Source organism: Amblyraja radiata, chromosome 2 (assembly GCF_010909765.2).
Source record: "Amblyraja radiata isolate CabotCenter1 chromosome 2, sAmbRad1.1.pri, whole genome shotgun sequence".
NCBI lineage: Eukaryota > Metazoa > Chordata > Chondrichthyes > Rajiformes > Rajidae > Amblyraja > Amblyraja radiata.
In genome coordinates, this window is record NC_045957.1 from 56404404 (window position 1) to 56426319 (window position 21916).

At 41.0% G+C, this 21916-nt stretch overlaps 1 protein-coding gene across 6 annotated transcripts in view; it reads right to left on the reverse strand.

Moving 5' to 3' along the window:
* Positions 1 to 5294: 5294 nt before the first annotated feature.
* Positions 5295 to 21916, reverse strand: part of top2b (DNA topoisomerase II beta) — a 135093-nt gene continuing 118471 nt past the window's right edge. For 5 of the 6 annotated variants that reach the window (XM_033047055.1, XM_033047014.1, XM_033047037.1 and 2 more), the window contains 4 exons: positions 18910 to 19029; positions 14861 to 15091; positions 13032 to 13123; positions 5295 to 5794 (listed from right to left, as the gene is read on the reverse strand). In XM_033047055.1, the coding sequence (XP_032902946.1) occupies positions 5618 to 5794; positions 13032 to 13123; positions 14861 to 15091; positions 18910 to 19029 (620 nt within the window). In that variant the 3' untranslated portion in view covers positions 5295 to 5617. The remainder of the gene's footprint in view (positions 5795 to 13031; positions 13124 to 14860; positions 15092 to 18909; positions 19030 to 21916) is intronic. The other variant, XM_033047022.1, reaches the window with a different exon arrangement.

The following is a 21916-nucleotide window of genomic DNA, read 5'->3' on the forward strand; positions in this document are numbered from 1 at the left end:
TGTGCGCACCATTGAACAACCTGCGAATACAGGACGTCGAATGACACTGGTCCAAAGAGTGTAACCATGCATTCACGAGGTTGAAGGAGATGCTTGCCCAGAAGACGCGTTTGGTCTACTATGACCCATCGAAGCCGATCTTGCTGGCCACCGATGCATCGCCGCATGGTCTTGGAGCTGTAATCTCACAATCGGCGCCCAATGGCAAGGAAGAACAAATCGCGTTTGCATCCAAAACGCTGACGACCGACGAGAAAAAACGACAGTCAAGTGGAGAAAGAAGCACTGGCGATCGTGTTTGGTGTCCGGAAGTTTCACCAATATTTGAATGGGCGACATTTCCTGCTCATCACTGACCAGCAGCCGCTGCTATTTTCAGTCCTGAGAAAAGTTTGCCTATCATGACATTGCAGAGTCTACAACGTTGGGCCCTGATCATGATGGGATATGATTACCACATCATTTACCGACAGTCTGCGGATCATGCCAATGCCAATGCACTGTCTCGTCTACCGATTGGACCCAACCTGACGTTCGATAAAGAGGAGGCAATTATGGAAATTGAGACGGACGTGAACTTGCTCAACAAGCGGGTCATCACCGATTTCCCCGTCTCCGCAAGGACGGTCGCCAACTACACGAGCACAGACCCCATTTTGTCGAAGGTACGACATTTTGTCACTGAGGGGTGGCCGAACAGTTCCAAGCTGGACAAGGAATTCCGCTCATTCCAGAATGCGCAAAACAGAAATCTCCTCAAAGGATGGCATTCTGCTACGCGATTGTCGAGTGATCATTCCGACGGAACTGCAATGGCAAATTCTGAAAATGTTGCACAAGACACACATTGGAATTGTGTGAATGAAGGCGCTCGCCCGCATGCATGTGTGGTGGCCGAATATCGAGACCGATATAGCCGACCATGTGCCGAAACAGCGGCGAATCCGCCGGAAAAGACCTCCGCATGGCCCGTCCCCGACCAACCATGGCAGCAAATCCACATAGATTTGCCGGACCATTCCTGGAGGACATGTGGCTGGTCGTCATGAATGCCCATTCGAAATGGCCACATGTTATCCAAATGTTATCCACCACCGAAACAACCACTTCTGCGCTCGACGATTTGTTCGCCATTTGGAGATTGCCCTTAACAATTGAAAGTGACAATGGTCCCCAATTTGCCTCGCAAATGTTTGGTGACTGGTGCAAACATCACTCAATCGTGCATCTGACATCAGCACGTTTTCATCCACCCTCAAATGGTGAGGCAGAGCGGCTCGTCGGCATTTTCAAGCAGGCCATGATACGTAGTCGGTATTGAAAATAAATTGAAACAATTGGTATTGCGCGATTTCTTACAGCAATATCGAACCGTTCCAAACTGCACCACCGGTCGAAATGCAGCGGAGATGATGCTCGGACGTCAAGTGCACTCTCCCCTATCAGTTTTGAACCAAACCTGTAACTCTTATACGGCGCGCACTCAGTCAACGAAGTCGAACAAGTCCAAATTCGACATTGACGACTACGTATTACCGCAATTATATGGCCGAGCAAAGCAAATGGTGCGCTGGCAGGATCATGGCTCACATTTGAACAAAAATGTACACCGTCCAAGGACAAGAAGGAGAATGCCGACGGCATGATGACCAATTAAGAAGCCGCGTCCCTCCAGCGAAGACTGCGCAGAACCTGAACAGAACAGAACCCCGGTGCCGAATCGTGTGGATACTGGAGTGCCTGGCTTGACGAAGTTCTGCAAGACGAACTCCCCGCCGATCTGCTTGTGGTCCCTCGTCGATCGACACGTTGCAATCACAAGGCGACTCATTCAGGAATAGAGACGTTCAAACTGGAAAGGGGGAGTGCGATGTTTGGTTAACCGTGTGGGGTGGGAGGACCCGTTGCTCCTCCTATGCAGCAGGTGGCACTGCACAGGACAAAGGGAGAAGTTTTGTACATAGGTATCTCTGTCTGTACAGTGTGAGTGTGCAGGCAGATCTTGTGGTTGCAGATAGTTTTAGTTGTCTTGCTGCCAGCATTGAGTTAATGTAATAAAGACTTCTGTTGTACCTTGAAGACTCTCAAGTTTTATACAGACATAGAACAAGAACACGAAAGGTATCTTTATTAATTTATTCAGCACATGTTTAAGGGTCACGATAGATAGAGGTTTAAGTAGGGACCTCCTCTTAAAGATTTCCTTCAATGCGGGAAGTAAGCTATAATGAACATGAATTTATGTGGCATTTTTATTATCCCTCTGAGACTATCCCAATGTGCAAAATGTACAATTGATCACTTTTGCTATGCAAATACCTTGCACGGAAGCCAAAATTCTAATCTGGAATGTGATAGCCTCCAGGATAGCTCTTCTCCCATGTGTAATAATAATCTTCTCAGAGGCAGCTCCTCAAAGACACACATCTCTACATTGTTGGCGTGATAATACCAAAGATGGGAATAACATGTAACAGCAACCAGACTTATTAGCATAATGGATGATTATAGTGACACTGCCAGCCCAAAGATGCTTATGCCATGTTCAGCCAACAACTGCAACTGAAGGTAATGTGCCATCAATTTTTACCACAATTTTCATTCACAAATTCTATCCAAACTCATGACCACCCAGCATTAATTCTTGGAGTCTGAAACTTCCTCCAGTAGTATTTTACAACAAACTTTCTCTTCCAAAATCTCTCCCCACCCTCCGCTGCTCCTTACAGAATGCAGTGGCATAGCTGCTTGCTTCAGCTTCTCTGCCCAGCCTTCACAATTTTGCTCCGGTCCTATATCTGGAGAGCAAGTGAGTCCTTGTTCCCTCATATGATCATTGTTTGTCGGGATCTTTCCCTGCATTATTGAGGTGAGGTGTTCATACAATTTCATGACATCGGCCTTCACACCCAGCTTCCAGCCAGAGTCCCACCGCTCAGCACTGCTCCATCACCACCTCCCATTACTGGACTCACATTCCCAACGTCTGCTGCCGGAACCTTCTCTGACAAACTCTTTTATCGGTCCAGATGGCTCCAAACATATTCCCCAGAATAACTCACTAGACCAGCTACATTCAGACCAGCTGCAGTCAAGAGACCGACTTTGAGAACTCGAAGCCGCGAGAGTTTCGACTGCCCTGATGCGGGGACTTCGACCACCGGCTGCGGGAGCTTAGATCGCCCCGACCACGGGAGAATAAAGAGAAAGATTGGACTTTTTTGCCTTCCATTACAGTGAGGAATGTGGGGAATCCGCTGCGGTGGATGGTTATGTTAATTTTAATGTAGTTGTGTGTCTTGTTGCTTTTCTTTTCGTATGGCTGTATGGTAATTCGCATATCACTGTACCATAATTGGTACACGTGACAATAAAAGACCTTTGAAACCTTTACATTCGCAGAGATAAGGACGAGTAATGCTCCTTCTCCTTGTAGCTTTTGCCCACCCATCTGCTATGAAGCTCCCTAACTTGTATCCATCTATCACTTGCCAGACTTTGTCCTGCCCCCACCTTTCACCCCCTACTACAATCAGTCTGATGAAGGGTCTCAATCTGAAACGTCGCTTATCCATGTCCTTTTAAGATGCTGCCTGACCCGCTGAATTACTCCAGCACTGTGTTTTCTTTAGAAATGTCTTCCTTAAACATCTCTACCTATTTAAAATGGTTATCAAAATCTATAAAATCTGTATCATAAAATCTTAGGTCGTTAACCTTCTAATTCTAGGAAATATAACAATGATCAGTGCAGGATCTACTAAAAATTTAGGATCTTCCTGGGTTGCAGTGCCCAAACCGTCGTTTATGTAAGATTTTGTTCGGGCTATGTATGGCTAAATCAGTTTGTTACTGTCACAGAATATAGACTACAAAAAGTAGTAAACACTGCCCAGTCCATCATCGACTCTGACCTTCCTTCCATCGAGGGGATTTATCGCAGTCGGTGCCTCATAAAGGCTGGCAGTATCATCAAAGACCCACACCATCCTGGCCACACACTCATCCCCCTGCTACCTTCAGGTAGAAGGTACAGACGCCTGAAGACTGCAACAACCAGGTTCAGGAATAGCTACTTCCCCACAGCCATCAGGCTATTAAACCTGGCTCGGACAAAACTCTTGATTATTAATAACCCATTATCTGTTATTTGCACTTTATCAGTTTATTTATTCATGTGTGTATATATTTATATTATGGTATATGGTCACACTGATCTGTTTTGTAGTAAATGCCTACTATGTTCTGTAGCAAAGCAAGAATTTAATTGTCCTATCAGGGACACATGACAATAAACTCACTTGACTTGACGGGCCCTTCCAATCACTGTGTTCACACCAACCATCAATCACCTAGGAATGTTAATTCCTATTGATTTTTTTGCCTCCCATCAACATTTCCACCCACCCCCCTTCACCTACTGTCAATTAAAGTAAGGGCAATTGAATCTTTGGCACCTGGGAGAAAACCAGAGCATCCGGGGGAAACACATTGTGACAAAGAGAACGTGCAAATTGCACAACCCTAATCCTACCTGGCAGTGGAATACTACAGGCGACTTTTTGCACTGCCATTGACCCAATTTCTAATTGTGTCTTACATTGTCTTGTTTTTTTAACACTATTTTTGGCTTGCAAAATTTATATTTAATTTATAAATAGATGTATAATTTATGCTTGTGTGTGTTGTTTGAGTCTTTGTGCCTGTGATGTTGCTGCAAGATCCAACATGGGAAAACGGTTTGAAAGTTTGAGTCTAAGGGATCCAGGGCAAGTTGGCAAATTGCATGCAAAGATTTCCTGACATGGCAGAGGATTCTGGTTGTTATTGCTATTGGATGCTTGACATTAATACAAGGACTTGTAATAGCCGTGAATAACTTAGATATGGATTTGGGAAGCAAGGCAGTTAGTTTGCTGATGTCACAAAGGTTGGCAGAGTTGTTAATAGTGCGGAAAGTAATCTTAGGCAGCAGTGAGATATCAATGTATTTTGGGAATACTAATGAGGTTTGAATGGGAGGGTCGTGAAAAGTATTGACAAACATGGAGAGTTCAGAGTGCATGTACATAGATCATTAAAGGTGGCATTGTGGGTAGACTATATGGAGAGGAAGGCATACAGGATTATGGCCTTCATTAGTAAGGGTTTTGAATGTAAAAGTAGGGGGGGTTTATGCTCAGACTTTATAAAACACTATCTTAACCCTTTCCAACTTATTTATACCCCTTTCCCGCCACCCCATGATATTTGGTTTAAATTATTTATCTTGCATCAGAAATCACAGCACAAAATGTGTTTCTAAAAGTTTATTCAAGTTCATTTTTAAAAAAGGCATTCAGATTTGCAATTTCTTTCACTCAAACAATTAAAATGTGTGCTTTCAGCAATCTATCACATTTCTACAAGGCTATTCAACACAGACATAAATTTTATAATAAGTAAAAAAAGTAAAATTGCATGTATGCATGATAAAATGTTAAGAACATCTACACACAATAAAAACAGGTACAATTTCACAAAAAACGAGCCAAAATGTACAAAAGAATCAGATAGAAGAGATAAAAATAAAGAGACACAAGATACATTAATTTTCTGGAATTATTCTTTTAAACAATTAATCATACATATCATCGTTGTAATCATCTTCATCTGATTCTATAAAATATTTCACCTCTTTCTTGGCTCGGCCCAGCCTTGATTGAGATGTTTCAGAATGTGTGCTTGATCGAATGACGTCAGCTGTCTCAAAGTCATTTTCACCATCATCGTTGTATAATGACTTATTAGATTTCTTAGAAAATTAAAAATAGATAACTTTAATATCAAATCGGAAACATTTAGCATAGTCTTGATGTACAATGACAAATATTTTTAAATACAAAATTACAGCCTGGGTTTGGGACATCATGTTACAATAGCATAAGTTGTTGGTGAGACCACACGTGAGGTATGGTTGCCCAGCTTACAAGAAGCTGTATAAGCCTGTTCCATATACCCACCACCCTTTTGAGTAAAAATTTGTCCCAACATGTCCACACTGACCAAGATATCCCAAATAAGCTAGTCTAATTTGCCTATATTTGGCCAATATCCCTCTAAACCTTTCCTAACCATGTACTTGTCCAAATGTCTTGTAAATGTTGTTATTGTATGTGCCACTACGAATTTCTCTGGTCGCTCATTCCGTACACCCACCACCGTATGCGAAAAAGTTGCTTCTCAGGTTCCCATTAAATCTTTCTCCTCTCATCCATGCCTTCTAGTTTTTTAATTCCCTACCCTGCGAAAAAGACTGCAATTACCCTAGTTATTCCCTTGATTATTTTACACACCTCTATAAGATAATCTCTCAGTTTCCTTTGCCCCAAGGAATAATCCTAGCCTGCACAATCTCTGCCTATCGCTCAGAGCCTTGTCAACATCTTTGTTAATCTTCTCGGCTTTCTTTCCAACTTGATGTCATCTTCCGCATTCTTACAGTAGGGTGACCAAAACTGAACACAATATTCCAAGTAGAGCCTCATCAACATCTTGTACAACTGTAACGTAATGTCCCAACTTTCAAAACACAATTCTTTGATTGATGAAGGCCAATGTGCCAAAAGCCTTCTTCGCCGTCATTTCTACCTGTGATGCCACTTTCAGCGACCTTTGTACTTGTAGTGTCAGATCCCTTGGCTCCACAATACTCCACAGGGCCGTACTATTCACGGTGAAGTTCCTGCCCTGGTTTGACTTCTCAAATGCAACATCTCAGACTTGTCTGAATTAAACTACATTTGCTATTCCTCATGCCATTTGCTCAACTGATGTGTAGCTGCACAGAATTTTACTACTACATTATTATTTATCTAATCAACCATATTGATAAGAACTAAAAGAGCTGCTTAATGGTCCAGCCAATCAAAATGCATTTGACATGGATGGATGATAATGGAGGGGAGGAAAGGGTGCTCATTTGTAGAAATCTATATATTTTTTTAAATATTAACCTACGTCCTGAAAACAGATTTGAAAATCCACTAATATGATGTTTTTCTGCTCCTGGAATTTCAATTACATGTCATTCCGTTTCATGACATTTTATTGATCTTTCTGATTCAACATGCAATTTCAACACATTGGAAATGAGCAGTCTATAGCACACAGCTCTCTGCATATAATTGCATTTTGCTCATCTCATTTTATCTAATTCTTTTAATTATGAAACCTTATTCTGGCAATATCTGCAATTCAATGACTGAATAAACAATCTTATTGTGCAATAACCTCACAACTTTACTGAAAGTTTCAAAAACTCCTTTCAGAGAACAGGGAGCAGCTTGGGTGAGACAGAACAATAATTCTATATTATTAAACAGCTTTTTACTACTGAAATTATTAACTTGAAATACAAGATCAAAAGGAGAATGCTTGGTCAAGATATTGAAAGTGTAAAACTACTCTATAGATTATTTCAAAGGATAATCATTCAATAGGCAGTAACTACAGAAACAGAGCATTGATATGTTCCAGATTATTTAATTCACATGTTTAATCAATAATGTTTTATTATTAATGTTTAATGTTTTATGTATCATTCTTAACTGTCACTGTATGTCATGTTGTCACTTGCGGGCAGAGCACCAAGGCAAATTCCTTGTATGTGAATACTTGGCCAATAAACTTATTCATTCATTCATTCAGATATGGAATAAGAGATATTATGAGTGAAAGGCAAATAAGGTATTTGGCATGCTTGTTTTCATCAGTCAGAGCATTGAGTGCAATTGAGGTCATTGGGTTTGGGACATCATGTTACAATAGCATAAGTTGTTGGTGAGACCACACGTGAGGTATGGTTGCCCAGCTTACAAGAAGCTGTATAAGCCTGTTCCATATACCCACCACCCTTTTGAGTAAAAATTTGTCCCAACATGTCCACACTGACCAAGATATCCCAAATAAGCTAGTCTAATTTGCCTATATTTGGCCAATATCCCTCTAAACCTTTCCTAACCATGTACTTGTCCAAATGTCTTGTAAATGTTGTTATTGTATGTGCCACTACAAATTTCTCTGGTCGCTCATTCCGTACACCCACCACCGTATGCGAAAAAGTTGCTTCTCAGGTTCCCATTAAATCTTTCTCCTCTCATCCATGCCTTCTAGTTTTTTTTAATTCCCTACCCTGCGAAAAAGACTGCAATTACCCTAGTTATTCCCTTGATTATTTTACACACCTCTATAAGATAATCTCTCAGTTTCCTTTGCCCCAAGGAATAATCCTAGCCTGCACAATCTCTGCCTATCGCTCAGAGCCTTGTCAACATCTTTGTTAATCTTCTCGGCTTTCTTTCCAACTTGATGTCATCTTCCGCATTCTTACAGTAGGGTGACCAAAACTGAACACAATATTCCAAGTAGAGCCTCATCAACATCTTGTACAACTGTAACGTAATGTCCCAACTTTCAAAACACAATTCTTTGATTGATGAAGGCCAATGTGCCAAAAGCCTTCTTCACCGTCATATCTACCTGTGATGCCACTTTCAGTGACCTTTGTACTTGTAGTGTCAGATCCCTTGGCTCCACAATACTCCTCAGGGCCGTACTATCCACGGTGAAGTTCCTGCCCTGGTTTGACTTCTCAAATGCAACATCTCAGACTTGTCTGAATTAAACTACATTTGCTATTCCTCATGCCATTTGCTCAACTGATCAAGATGCTGCTGTAAGTCTTAATGACAATCTTTACTGTACATGATATTACTGGTTAATACCCTCAAAGTTGGCCATATCCTGATTTAGAGCTTTAGCTTATGGACCAGCCATTTCAATATCCTTAACTATTTCAAAGTTAATAGCACTGTGGTTGCTGGACAAAACAATTCTGGCCGACTGACACGTGCCCTGCCTAATTTCCTAAAAGTGTATCATGGTTTGCCCGTCTCCCTTGGTGAGTCCTCTATATATCGCCCGAGGAAACATTCTTGAACATATTTGACAAATCCCACCCCATCTAAGTCCTTGACACTATGGTAGTCCCAGTTTATGTTGGGGAAGTTAACATCACATACTATGACATAGAAACATAGACAAAACATAAACATAGACAAAACAATTAGTCTTGCAGCTGTCTGCAATCTCTTGTCATATTTGTTCCTCTAATTGCTGTTGACTATTTGGAAGCTTATGGTACAATCCCAACAACGAGATCCTTCCCTTTTTATTTATTTGCTCCACCCACATAACCTCACTCGACGAACTATCAGTAATAGCAATTTAAATTACTGCCGGAAATGTTCTCCTTAATCAATAAAGCAACCCTCCTCCTTTGACCCTACCACTATCTTACATGTAGCAACACTATAGTATACACTGGAACATTGGGTAATCCCACCCTTAACTAAAATTCCATAATGGCTCTAATGCCCCAGTTGCGTTTGGTTACCCATGTCTTGAGTTCATCTGCCTTACTGTAAATCCTCTAGCATTGAAATACATCTAATCTAATTTAATAAAATTGTCTTTCCTCGCTCTCTATCTATTTTGTCTTGTGACGTTGTGGTCATTGACTTCTGTATCAACTTTCAGCCACCCACCTGCATTGGATCCCACCCCCGTGCCAATCGAGTTTAAACCCTCCCAAGTAGTGCTGGCAACGTGTCCCTCTTGTACTAGTCACCTTCAGTCCAGAAGTGATCTCATTGGTCCATAGATGTGAATCCCTGTTCCCTGCACCAACTCCTCATCCACACATACAATAATCAATCAATACAATCAGTTTTATTCGTAATGAATTTGTCAGCAGCAGTACAATGAAAAAGAACACACAAAAACACAATAAAAATTTAACACAAACATCCACCACAGCATTCATCACTGTGGTGGAAGGCACAAAATTTGGCCAGTCCTCCATTTTCCCCCGTGGTTGGGACCGCAACCCTCCGCAGGCATCCAGATGAGTGAAAGTCCAGGTAAGTCCTGAAACAGTGCCTCCCCTACCGGAGGCTTCAGGTTGGTGTAGGCCGTAGGCCGGCAGTCGAAGATTTAATGTTCCCGCCGCGCCGCAGCCAGAAGCACCGCAGACCGCAGGGCCGGCGGTCGAAGCTCCCCTCCAGGGGTCCCTGGTGAGGGACCAAGCTCCTGATGGTAAGTCGCTGCCGCGCCCGCGGTAGCAGCAGGCCGCGGGCCCGCGGTGGTGGCTTCTTCTTCTCCCGGGTCCCCAACGAGGGATCCCAGGCTGCAGACGGCGCGCCAACTGGAGCTCTGCAGACCGAGGTTTCAGGCTGCCGCGGGCCAGCGAACGGAGCGCTCCCCTCCGGCGAGGGCTCGCCCGCTCTACGCCGAGAGTCCGCGCTGCGCCCGCGGCTGAAGCCCCAGGCGCTTCTCCGGGAAAGGCCGCACCGATCCTCGATGTTAGGCCATGGGGGAGGCGACATGGAAAAATGGAGGAGGCGACCGAAGCGGTTTCCCCCTTACCCCCCCACACAACACACAAAGAAACATTAAAAACATACTAAAAAAACAAAAAAAGTAGTAAAAAACTGACACGCTGCTGACAGGGCTGCCGGCTTGCACCGACCTCTACCCCAGCTACCCACCGACATCCTATTCTATCATCCTTTTCCTATCTTCACAAGTACGTGGCACCAGGGATAATCCAGAGATCACTACCCTTGAGGTCTTGCTTTTTAAACTTTTGCCCAACACCCTATATTCACTCTGCAGAACCTCATTATTTTTCCTATCTATGCCATTTGTGCTAATGTGTGCAATGATTCTTGGCTGCTCATCCTCCTCATTGAGAATGTTCTGCAGCAGCTCCAAGAGATACTAGACACTGACCCAGGAGCCAATCCTGGAATCCTGTTTGCTGCCACGGAATTTCCTGTCTACCCCACTATCTAAAGAGTCTCTATCAATGTAGCTCTGTCTGTCTTCACTCTATCCCACTGTGCCTCAGAGGCACGCCTGATGCCATACATCTGACTAGTGCTGCTGTTGCTCTCCTCTGAACGGTCACCCCTCCATCTCCCAACCAACACTAACCAAAAGGGTATATGTGTTTTGGTGGGATGTGGCCATAAAGGATTCCTGAGCTCTCTGCCTATTCCTTTCCCAGTGGTCACCCATCTACTTTCTGCCTGTACCTTAGGTGCGATCATTTCACCATAACTCCTATCAATGATCCTCTCATTTTCCCAGTCCACCCTGAACTTGTCCAGTCGCAGTTCTAGTTCCTTCATATTGTTAGTCAGTAGTCGCTGTTTGACACATCTCCCACAGGGATACTGGAAGACTCCCTGACTTCTCAATCTTGGTCAGTGTTGAAAGGTTAGGTCAAAGGGCCTATTTTTGTGCCATATAACTTCGACTATTACCCAAGTTTGCCAAATTTTGCCCAATGTAGTTATCAGGATGATATTGCCCAATGTAGTTATCAGGATGATATTTCTCTTGGAAAAAATTTTCTAGATTGTGAGATATATTAGTTCTACCCATTATAGACAGTCACATCCCCCAAAAAAATGAATTTCAGCTCAAATGACAAGCTTACTTAATGTTTACACTATAACATATTTATTTACAATATATTACATTTGTTTGTTTATGAAGAGCTATCCTAGAGTCTGAACAATATTTTTTCACATAATCAGCACATAATCCTCCGACATTTTCGACATCTCCAATGGGATCCCATTACTAGCAACATCTTCCCATCTCCACCCCTTTCTGCTTCCTGCAGAGACCGTTCCCTCCGCAACTACCTGGTCAACTCGGTCCTTCCCACTCAAACCACACCCTCCCCAGGTACTTTCCCCTGCAACTGCAGGAGTTGCAACACCTGTCCCTATACCTACCCCCTCGACTCTGTCCAAGGATCTTGACAGTCTTTTCAGGTGAGGCAGAGGTTCACTTGCACCTCAACCAACCTCATCTACTGTATCTGCTGTTCCATGTGTGGACTCCTGTATATCGGCGAGACCAAGCGCAGGCTTGGTGATCGTTTCGCTGAACACCTCCGCTCAGTCTGCCTAAACTTACCTGATCTCCCATTTAGCCATAGTCATAGAGTGAAAGTGTGGGAACAGGCCCTTCGGCCCAACTGCCCACATGTCCCAGCTACACTCGTCCCATCTGCCTGTGCTTAGTCCATATCCTTCCAAACCTGTCCTATCCATAAACACGCAACACACATGTTCAACACTTTAACTCCCTTCCCATTCCCACACTGACCCTTCTGTCCTGGGCCTCCCCCATTGTCAGTGAGACCCAGCACAAACTGGAGGAACATCACCTCACATTTTGCTTGGGTAGCTTACACCGCAGCATTATGAACATTGACTTCTCTAACTTCAAGTAGCCCTTGCTTCCCTTCCCAGTTCTCCTACCAGTCTTATTGTCTTCGCCTTCATTTTATCTCTCTACCGCCCACTTCCCTGACATCAGTCTGAGGAAGGCTCTCGACCCGAAACGTCACCCATTCCTTCTCTCCAGAGATGCTGCCTGGCCTGCTGAGTTACTCCAGCATTTTGTGTCTATATTCGATTTAAACCAGCATCTGCAGTTCTTTCCTACACAATATTTTTTTACAATTGGAATATATCTTATGCTTTCGGTCAATAAATGAGGTCACGATATAGTAGAATATTTTTATCTAATTTATGCATTTAACTGCAATATCATCCGGGCAAATGAAAAGTATTTCATCCATTTGTGGTGTGCATGGTATGTGGCAGAGAAGCTTCATGATTAAGTAGTGTAACAATAATTAATTTATGCAACTGGTCTGATTCCCTTCAATTTTATCCCTTAGGATTTAGATGGCAGAGTAATCTTTTTGTGAAGGTGGTTATTGTCCAATATTTGTATGATATAAATTCTATGGCAGAATTGAAATATTTTATTTTCAAACAAATATGGTCTTGTTATTGATAATGGGGTTCTTTTCCACACTGGTGCCAAATTTTCTTGATCTTTATATTGAATTGATTCATTTTAAAATGGAATAAAAACAATATTAAAGAAGTTCTGTTACAAACCTTGCTAGCTGACGACTTAGTGGGCTTCTTCAGAGGGGAATATTCATCGTCTTCAGAGCCAGATAGTTTTCTTTTCTTTCCACGACTTTTACCTGATACAAGGTAAGACAATGCTATTTTTATCAACCAGCAGCATCGAAAAGGGAGGCTAGTGCAAGTCGCTTATTTTGATGTCAAAGTGTTGTGCTTGATGTCTAAGTACAGAGGTTTTGACAAGTGAGACTTCAGCAGGGAGACTGAGTGGTGACTAGGTAAAGCAAAGTATTTTTTTAAATTCCCAAAGTAACTTGACGGAGAAAAAACATACCACTTTGTTATTGGAAAGAAATCCTGAAAACTATGTTTGATGCAGGTATGTCCACCTATAGCAACTTCACATCACCTGGATTGTTTGAAGCGATAGTTAAGACTCTCTCCCTCCTCTTTGCACCTTAGTGAATGTTTTATATAGGAGGTTCAGGGAGGTGGTCACAATAAAGATTCAGTTAGTGGATGGCCAGGAGGGCCATGCAAACAATGCAGCAACGCAGACTATTCCCCTCTCGAGCATCTCGTTTTGGATATAGTTGGAGGAGTGGTTACCCTCTCAGGGGACAGCAGCGACGGCAGCCAAATTAATGGCACCACAACAAACTTTGTTGTGCAGCAGGGAAGGACAGGATAAGCAGTAGTGTTAAGTGACTCGGTAGTCAAATGTCAGACAGATGACATTGGCTGTGAGCAAGATTCTAGGATGGTGTGTTGACCCGCTGTTGCAGGAAGTTGAAAAGCCAGTAGCTGTAGTCCATGTTGGCACCAATGATGTGATTTAGAGAAATTAGGTCCTACAGAGAATTTAAAGAGTGAGGTGGAAAGTGAAAAGCTAGGACATCTCGGGATTAATCCCTTTACCACATGCTAGTGAGTATGGGAAAAGGAAGATAGGAGAGTTGAATGTCTGGCTAAAGAGCTGGTGCAGGTAGAAGCTCTTCATCTATTTGGATTATTGGGATCGCTTCTGGGGCAGAAATTACCTGTGCAAAGGCAGGCTGCACCTAAACTGGAGGAAAATCAATATCTTACAGAGAGGTTTGCTAGTGCTGCATGAAAGGGTTTAAACGTGAGACAGGGAACAATAGTGCAATATGTGGAGAGTCAGATTGATATGGGCTGCACTGTGGCGCAGTGGTAGAATTGCTGCCTTACAATGCCAAAGACCTGGGTTTGATCCTGCCTACATGTGCTCTCTGTATGGAGTTTGTACATTCTCTGTGTGACCCTGTGGGTTTTCTCTGGGTGTTCCGGTTTCCTCTAAAGACTGACAGGTTTGTAGGTTCTGTAAAATTGTGGCAATCATGAAAACGTGGTTGATGGAAGGCCAGGACTGGTAGCTCAGTGTTCCGGAGTACAAGAGATTTTGTGTGACAGAATGTACAAATGAGGAGGGCTGTTGATCTGCTGGTCTGCGGATATTCTGGAGGATTTGTTCAATAACGGGTAAAACCTCAGAGATAAGAAATAGACAATTGTTTTGATGGGGTTATACTCATTAGTCAGCAGTAATTAGAAGGGGCGATATGTAGACAAGTCTTCAGAGTTTGAAGAAGAGTCCAGACCCGAAATGTATGTCACAGGTACTGCCAGACTTGCTGAGTTTCTCCAGCAGTGTTTTGAACATAGTTTTAAGGTGAGAAGAGAGGGGAATTGGACATTATGGTCAACATGGATGAGCTGGGTTGAAAGGCTTGTTTCTGTGCTGTGCAGTCCACAACTATAAAAATACTCATCAATAAGACTATTTTAAGATAGATTAAAATAATGGTAGCTGTTAAAAGTGGATTAAAAATTACCTTTTGTACTTGCTGATTTCTTTGGCATACCAAAGTCCAACTCTGATTCAGAATCAGAGTCTGAACGTTCTGTTTTCTTCAGCTTGGGCGGCTGCTTTCGTTTTGTTGTTGTTACCTTTTTTGGCGTACCACAGCCCAAGTCAGAGTCTGAATCTATAGGGTCTGGCTTCTTAGGTTTAGGTGGTCGCTTAGTCTTGGGTGTACCATCAGTGTTGGTTGTTTTCTTCACTGCTGAATATGATTAACAAGATTGAATTATAAACATTTACGTGACACAGAATTTGGCAGGTCTGAAAAGTAAAAAGTAGTAGTCTAAATGTTTGTAGATTATTGCACATAATAAACCTCTGACTAAAGCTAAGGAATATCTTGAACTATTGGTTATATATTAGATTCCATAACTTGGGAAAGGAAACAGGAAGAAAAAACATTGTAGGGACATAATACTGAACTTTAACATAATTGACAGGTGGCACAGGAGGAAAATGGGTTCTGCAGTGCATTTAGCACCATTTTGTGGTCCAGCATGATTTCAGTGGCCATATTACATCCAGATGCTAACATTTAAACATTTTAGATTAAGAATATGTCTTGGAAGCAGGTGGATTGCTGTGGCAAAGAAAAGGCTGTGAAATATAATCACAATAAAAGCAAAATACTGTGCATGTTAGAAATTTGGAAATGCTGGAATTAAGTCAGCAAGACCTGAAGTGGGGGAAACCTGCTGATGGACGACTATCTAACTGTAACATTAACATTCAACATTAACATGCAACAAATAAGAATTTCATTGTTCCAGTTCATATCTGGTGCTTTAAACAAAACACTCTTGAACTCTTGAATGCTACTGCTGCCGGTAGATGGCCTACCATCAACATACTTTTTTCATCAACCCTGAGCTCCTTTTTCTCAGATGAACCGTAGATGAAAAAAGGCAACTGGAGAGATACTGATAAAACACTTTAGTCTAGTTTTGATAGAAGAGTGCATTCGTGAGAGAACACACAAGTGATATAACCAGAAAAATGCATTGAAATGAAAGTAATACGAGAACAGAAAGAGAGCAAATTTCAGCTCTGGTCAGAGAGCCCACTATCTCTGACAATTTGTCAATCGTTGTTGAATCTACTCAGGGTCTTAACATTTTCCAATTCATCTATAATTTTACAAGGGCCAAATTAATTTATTGTGAATAATCAAAGACCATTTGACAAATTTATACATTTCACATATATTTTAACTATTCTGAAAACAGATTGAGCAAACAGTGATGAGATACAGACTGTATATTGCTTTATGTCGGTGAGCCAGGTTCCAGAAACTTGTCTAGGTTTAATTTCCAATATAGAATAAATCCATGACTGCAAGACTGATTCCACATCAGTAATAATGCATCATTATTATCATTATCAGGTATTTTTACTGCAGCTGAAATAATCTAATTTCCAAGCCCAATCGTTGCCATGACATTTCCAAATGATACTACATTTTTATCCACCAAAGTATTAACATATCTGCATTAAAATGATCAAGCATCCTGTGAACCTCAGCCACTACATGCTAATTTCCTAGGAATTGGTACTTGAATTGGTACCAACAGGTTTGAGAGCAGCCCAGTTACAACTTTCCTTTTCACACTTCTGATGGAATGGCACATTGCCAAAGCCACTCAGAAACTCCCCATCCCAAATGAAAAGCAGTGGATTGACTCCAGAAATGTTACTGCTGTTGACCCTCTGTTTTATGGTGCTAACCACTTGAACCTATTTTGTCTAGTAATAGTCTTGTCTGTTCAATGGAAAAAGATCTCAGCTTTTTTTCACCTCTTGAGAGATGAGCATCATTGAATTTGGTATGATATTTTCCTTAAAATGAGATATCCAGCATTGTAATCGATATTTATTTAAGCTAATGTGGAAACAGTGATTGTTAAAGGATTATACTTTTTGTACATTTTACTTGTTTGTAAAACTATTAGCAACAATTTACCTCATCAACTTTTAAAGAAATATTTTATATATGTGCGTTTTTACAATACTGGGTACAAAAAGTGTGACATCATACATAAAACTGAAGTACACAAATAAATTATTTCAACATGATTTAGATTACTCAAAAACCCTCACAGCGGCAGTACATGACATGGAGAGATAGTTCACGAAGTTTGAGAAAATGTCATTAATGAACAAAATTCCTCATTTAACATGCGTTTATTTTACTTTATGTTTGGTGTCCGCCAATCAACCGTTACATGAAATTTAGAAAGTAATATTTTTCTAAAGCATGATAGCTGATATCTTCACATTTGCTGTTTTTCAATACTTTCTTGTTATAAACATGGAGTTGTGACCAAATGAGCAATATTCCTGTTATCTACTGAAACGTGCGTTGTGCGCATTACACAGACCAAGGGTGGACACGAAAATGAAAGTAGCTCCTGTTTCTTCCAGTATTTAAAAAAAAAAAAAAATTCTCATGTTTTGAATAAACTTCATGGAAGTAATTGTCCATACATAAGAGACTGCAGGTACATAATTTGATGGAAATATAATAATTCTCACAATTTCATTATCCATTGAGTTCTTCAAACTAGAACATTTTCAATCTCCTTGGGAAGTTCTTTGAAACATAGAAAATAGGTGCAGGAGTAGGCCATTCGGCCCTTCGAGCCTGCACAGCCATTCGATATGATCATGGCTGATCATCTAACTCAGTATCCCATCCCTGCCTTCTCTCCATACCCCCTGATCCCTTTTTAGCCACAAGGGCCACATCTAACTCCCTCTTAAATATAGCCAATGAACTGGCCTCAACTACCTTCTGTGGCAGAGAATTCCACAGATTCACCACTCTCTTAAAAGGTTAAAAAATGATTTTCTCATCTCGGTCCTAAAAGACTTCCCTCTTATCCTCTTATCCTTAAACTGTGACCCCTAGTTCTGGACTTCCCCAACATCGGGAATAATCTTCCTGTCCAACCCCTTAAGAATTTTGTAAGTTTCTATAAGATCCCCCCTCAATCTTCTAAATTCTAGCGTGTACAAGCCGAGTCTATCCAGTCTTTCTTCATATGAAAGTCCTGTCATCCCAGGAATCAGTCTGGTCAACCTTCTCTGTACTTCCTCTATGGCAAGAATGTCTTTCCTCAGATTAGGAGACCAAAACTGTACGCAATACTCCAGGTGTGGTCTCACCAAGACCCTGTACAACTGCAGTAGAATCTCCCTGCTCTTATACTCAAATCCTTTGGTCTTAATTTACCATTGTGGAGTAACGGTGGTTACTCTAAAATAGGGTTGACACCAAGAAAAACCACCCTTACAATAAACAATAGACAATAGGTGCAGGAGTACACTGTTTGAAATATGGCCATTCAGAGCACAATGCCAAATTCATCAAAAGTTTTGCTTATTACTGTGAAACATGCATCTCTACAAAGCAACAAACTTGAAAATGTTTTAAATTATAATGAAATTAATGCAGAAACTGCCTCTTTATTACATTGTGTCAAAGCATGTCACATTTGTGGTGTCCTAAAAATAGATATTTTTGAGAACTGGTTGAATCAGAGAATTAATTTAATTCCTAACTTGATTTTACCTCTACTATCTCTTACACATTTACACAAATTAACACCATACTACTTGAAACAGTGGAGATATGATCTTTTTTATGTTCTGTGCGGAAATCTCTCCGGTATTGTAAAAATACACATTTAAAGTACACTTGAAAACTCAGATGTTTAACCCAAAAGGCTCTCACCATCAACCCAGTTAAGCTTTCTAAGTATTTTATGCATCATTAAAAGATCAATTTATTTTTGGTATTTTTCAATTCTGATGACAGCAGTGGAATTAAAATATTAATATATATTTGCATATGCATTTACCAGTTTTATCGCAAGCGTTTTCATTTTTCATACCATTTTTGCATTGATGTTAAAAATCTATTTTGCCAGGTTGCAAACTACAGTTCCTTTTCAATTTCCTTTTATCTCTTGGCCCCTCAATTCTTAACTCTATAGCAAAGGATTAAAATTAACTGCTTACCTTTCTTAGCAGCAGGTGTAAGTGTCTGAGATTTAACAGGAAACTTTTGTGGGCTTTTGATATTGCTGAGAGATGAACACACTGGAGAAGACGCTTCATCGCTATCTGATTTTAATATATCTGTACACAGAAAATGGTTCAACATCTTGAAACGTTTAAATAAGTAATAGCAGCCAGAAATGACCAAAAAACATCGTCTTAAATTCAAGGGCAGCATGAAATTGGACACCAAGCCAAAGATTAAAATATCAGGAAGAGTGACTACATACATATTTGGTTAAACAGTTGTCAGATGGGGAAATGCTCATGATGGAAGGACAGTGGATAAAAGGAGGAAATGTAAAAAGAGATTATCGGGATAGATTCTCATTTCTGCAGTTCATTACCTGACCACCGACAATGGAGTGAATAACTCTATTGTTGGTGGTATATATACAAAAAAAGACTGAGTGAGAATAGTAGATAATTTGGAATTCTACTTTAACTGCATTCAGAGGGTGGGAATGATTTAATCATTTTTAGGCAGTAGTATATACATATTTGACAAGGAAGGCAACGAAAGGATACTTCAGGAAGATAGGAATGTAGAATGCAGGTTTAAAAACAGGTAACCTACAATCTTATTAAATGATGAGCAGACCAGGAGATTGTTCCAATATATTTGTTCAGTCTATCTTAAATAAAAAGACCAGTGTTGTGCAGTGGTATAGATGTGGTCTCACCACTGCCTTATATAAATGAGGTATAACCACTATATTTGTATTTAATTCCACTTGCAATAAACAATAAAACTATATTTGCTTTCCGATTTACTGCGCGCTAGCTTTTTTTTGGAAATCATGCACGGGCACCAACAGTGACCTCCATAATGTTTGGGACAAAGACCCATAATTTATTAATTTGCCTCTGTACTCCACAATTTGAGATTTGTAATAGAAAAAAATCATATGTGGTTAAAGTGCACAGTGTCAAATTTTAGTGAAAGCTATTTTGATACATTTTGGTTTCACCATGTAGAAATTACAGCATTGTTTATACATAGTCCCTCCATTTCAGGGCACCATAATGTTTGGGACACAGCAATGTAAATGAAAATAGTCATGTTTAGTATTCTGTTGCATATCCTTTCATGCAATGACTCTTTGAAGTCTGTGATTCATGGACATCACCAGTTGCTGGGTGTTTTCTCTGGTGATGCTCTGCCAGGACTGTAATGTAGTCATCTTTAGCTTATGCTTGTTTTGGGGGCTAGTCCCCTTCAGTTTGTTCTTCAGCATATGAAAGGCATGCTCAATTGGGATCAGATCGAGTGATTGATTTGGCCACTCAATAATTGACCATAATTTAGCTTTGAAAACCTCTTTTGCTGTTTTAGCAATATTTGGGATCATTGGCTTGCTGTAGAATGAACCGCTGGCTAATGTTTTGAGGCATTTGTTTGAACTTGAGCAGGTAGGATATGTCTATACACTTCATAATTCATTATGCTACCAGCATCAGCAGTTGTATCATCAATGAAGATAAATGAGCCAGTACCTTCAGCAGCCATACATGCCAATGCCATAACACCCCCACCACCGTGTTTCACAGATGAGGTGGTATGCTATGGATCTTGGGCAGTAGAGTCTCTCCTCCATACTTTGCTCTTGCCATCACTCTGATATAAGTTAATCTTCATCTCATCTGTCCACAAGACCTTTTTCCAGAACTGTGGTTGCCCTTTTAAGTACTTAATGGCAAACTGTAACCTGGCCATCCTATTTTTGCGGCTAACTAATGGCTTGCATCATGCAGTGTAGCCCCTGTATTTCTGTTCATGAAGTCTTCTGCTGACAGTGGTCATTGACAAATCCACACCTGACTCCTGAAGAGTGTTTCTGATCTGTCGGACAGGTGTTTGTTTTTTTTTCTTTATTTTAGAGAGAATTCTTCTGTCATCAGCTGTGGAGGTGTTCCTTGGCCTGCCAGTCCCTTTGCGATTAGTAAGCTCGCCAGTCCTCTCTTTCTTCATAATGAAGTTCCAAACAGTTGATTTTGGTAAGCCTCAGGTTTGGCTGATATCCCTAACAGTTTTATTCTTGTTTCTCAGTCTCATAATGGCTCCTTTGACTTGCGTTGGCACAACTTTGTCCCTCATGTAGATAAACAGCAATAAAAGTTTCCAAAGGTGATGGAAAGACTGGAGGAAAGACTAGGTGCTGCGAGCTCTCTTATACCTGCATTAAGGAGGCATTTAAACACATCTGAGCAATCACAAATACCTGTGAAGCCATGTGTCCCAAACATTATGGCGCCCTGAAATGGGGGTGTATGTATAAACACAGCTGTAATTTCTACATGGTGAAACCAAAATGTATGAAAGATCTCAAGGATAATCAATGGAAACAGGATGAACCAAAGCTCAATTTTGTGTGTCATAGCAAAGGGTCTGAATATTTATGTAAATGTGATATTTCAGTTATTTCTTTTTAATTACTTTGCACAAATTTTTAAACACCTGTTTTCGCTTCTTCATTCTGGGGTATTGTGTGTAGATTGATGATAAAAATTTGAATTCATTTTAAAATAAGGCAGTAACTTAACAAAATTTGGAAAAAGTGAAGGGGTCTGAATACTTTCTGAATGCACTTATAGATCTTGTTTGTCAACATAGACATAGTAGGCTAAAGGGCCTGTTTCATTAGTTGACTGAAGATTTTTTAGGGAATCAAGTTCTACTATGCTTACCCAATCTGGAAATGTAGTTAGTGCTTGCAGCACAGCCTTGCAATTGTTGGGAGGAAGCAGTCTGTGAGCCTGGAGGTCTTGGATTTCAGACTCCTGTGTTTGGCCCATATCCCACTAAACCTATCATATATCCATGTAATTAAAAGCCATTTGGACAGATACGGATATTCCACCATCTCCACCCCTTTCCGCTTTCCAAATCCACCCCTTTCCATTTTCCATCCCACCACCAGTCACATCTTCCCATCTTGACCCTTTTCCGCTTTCCGCAGAGACTGTT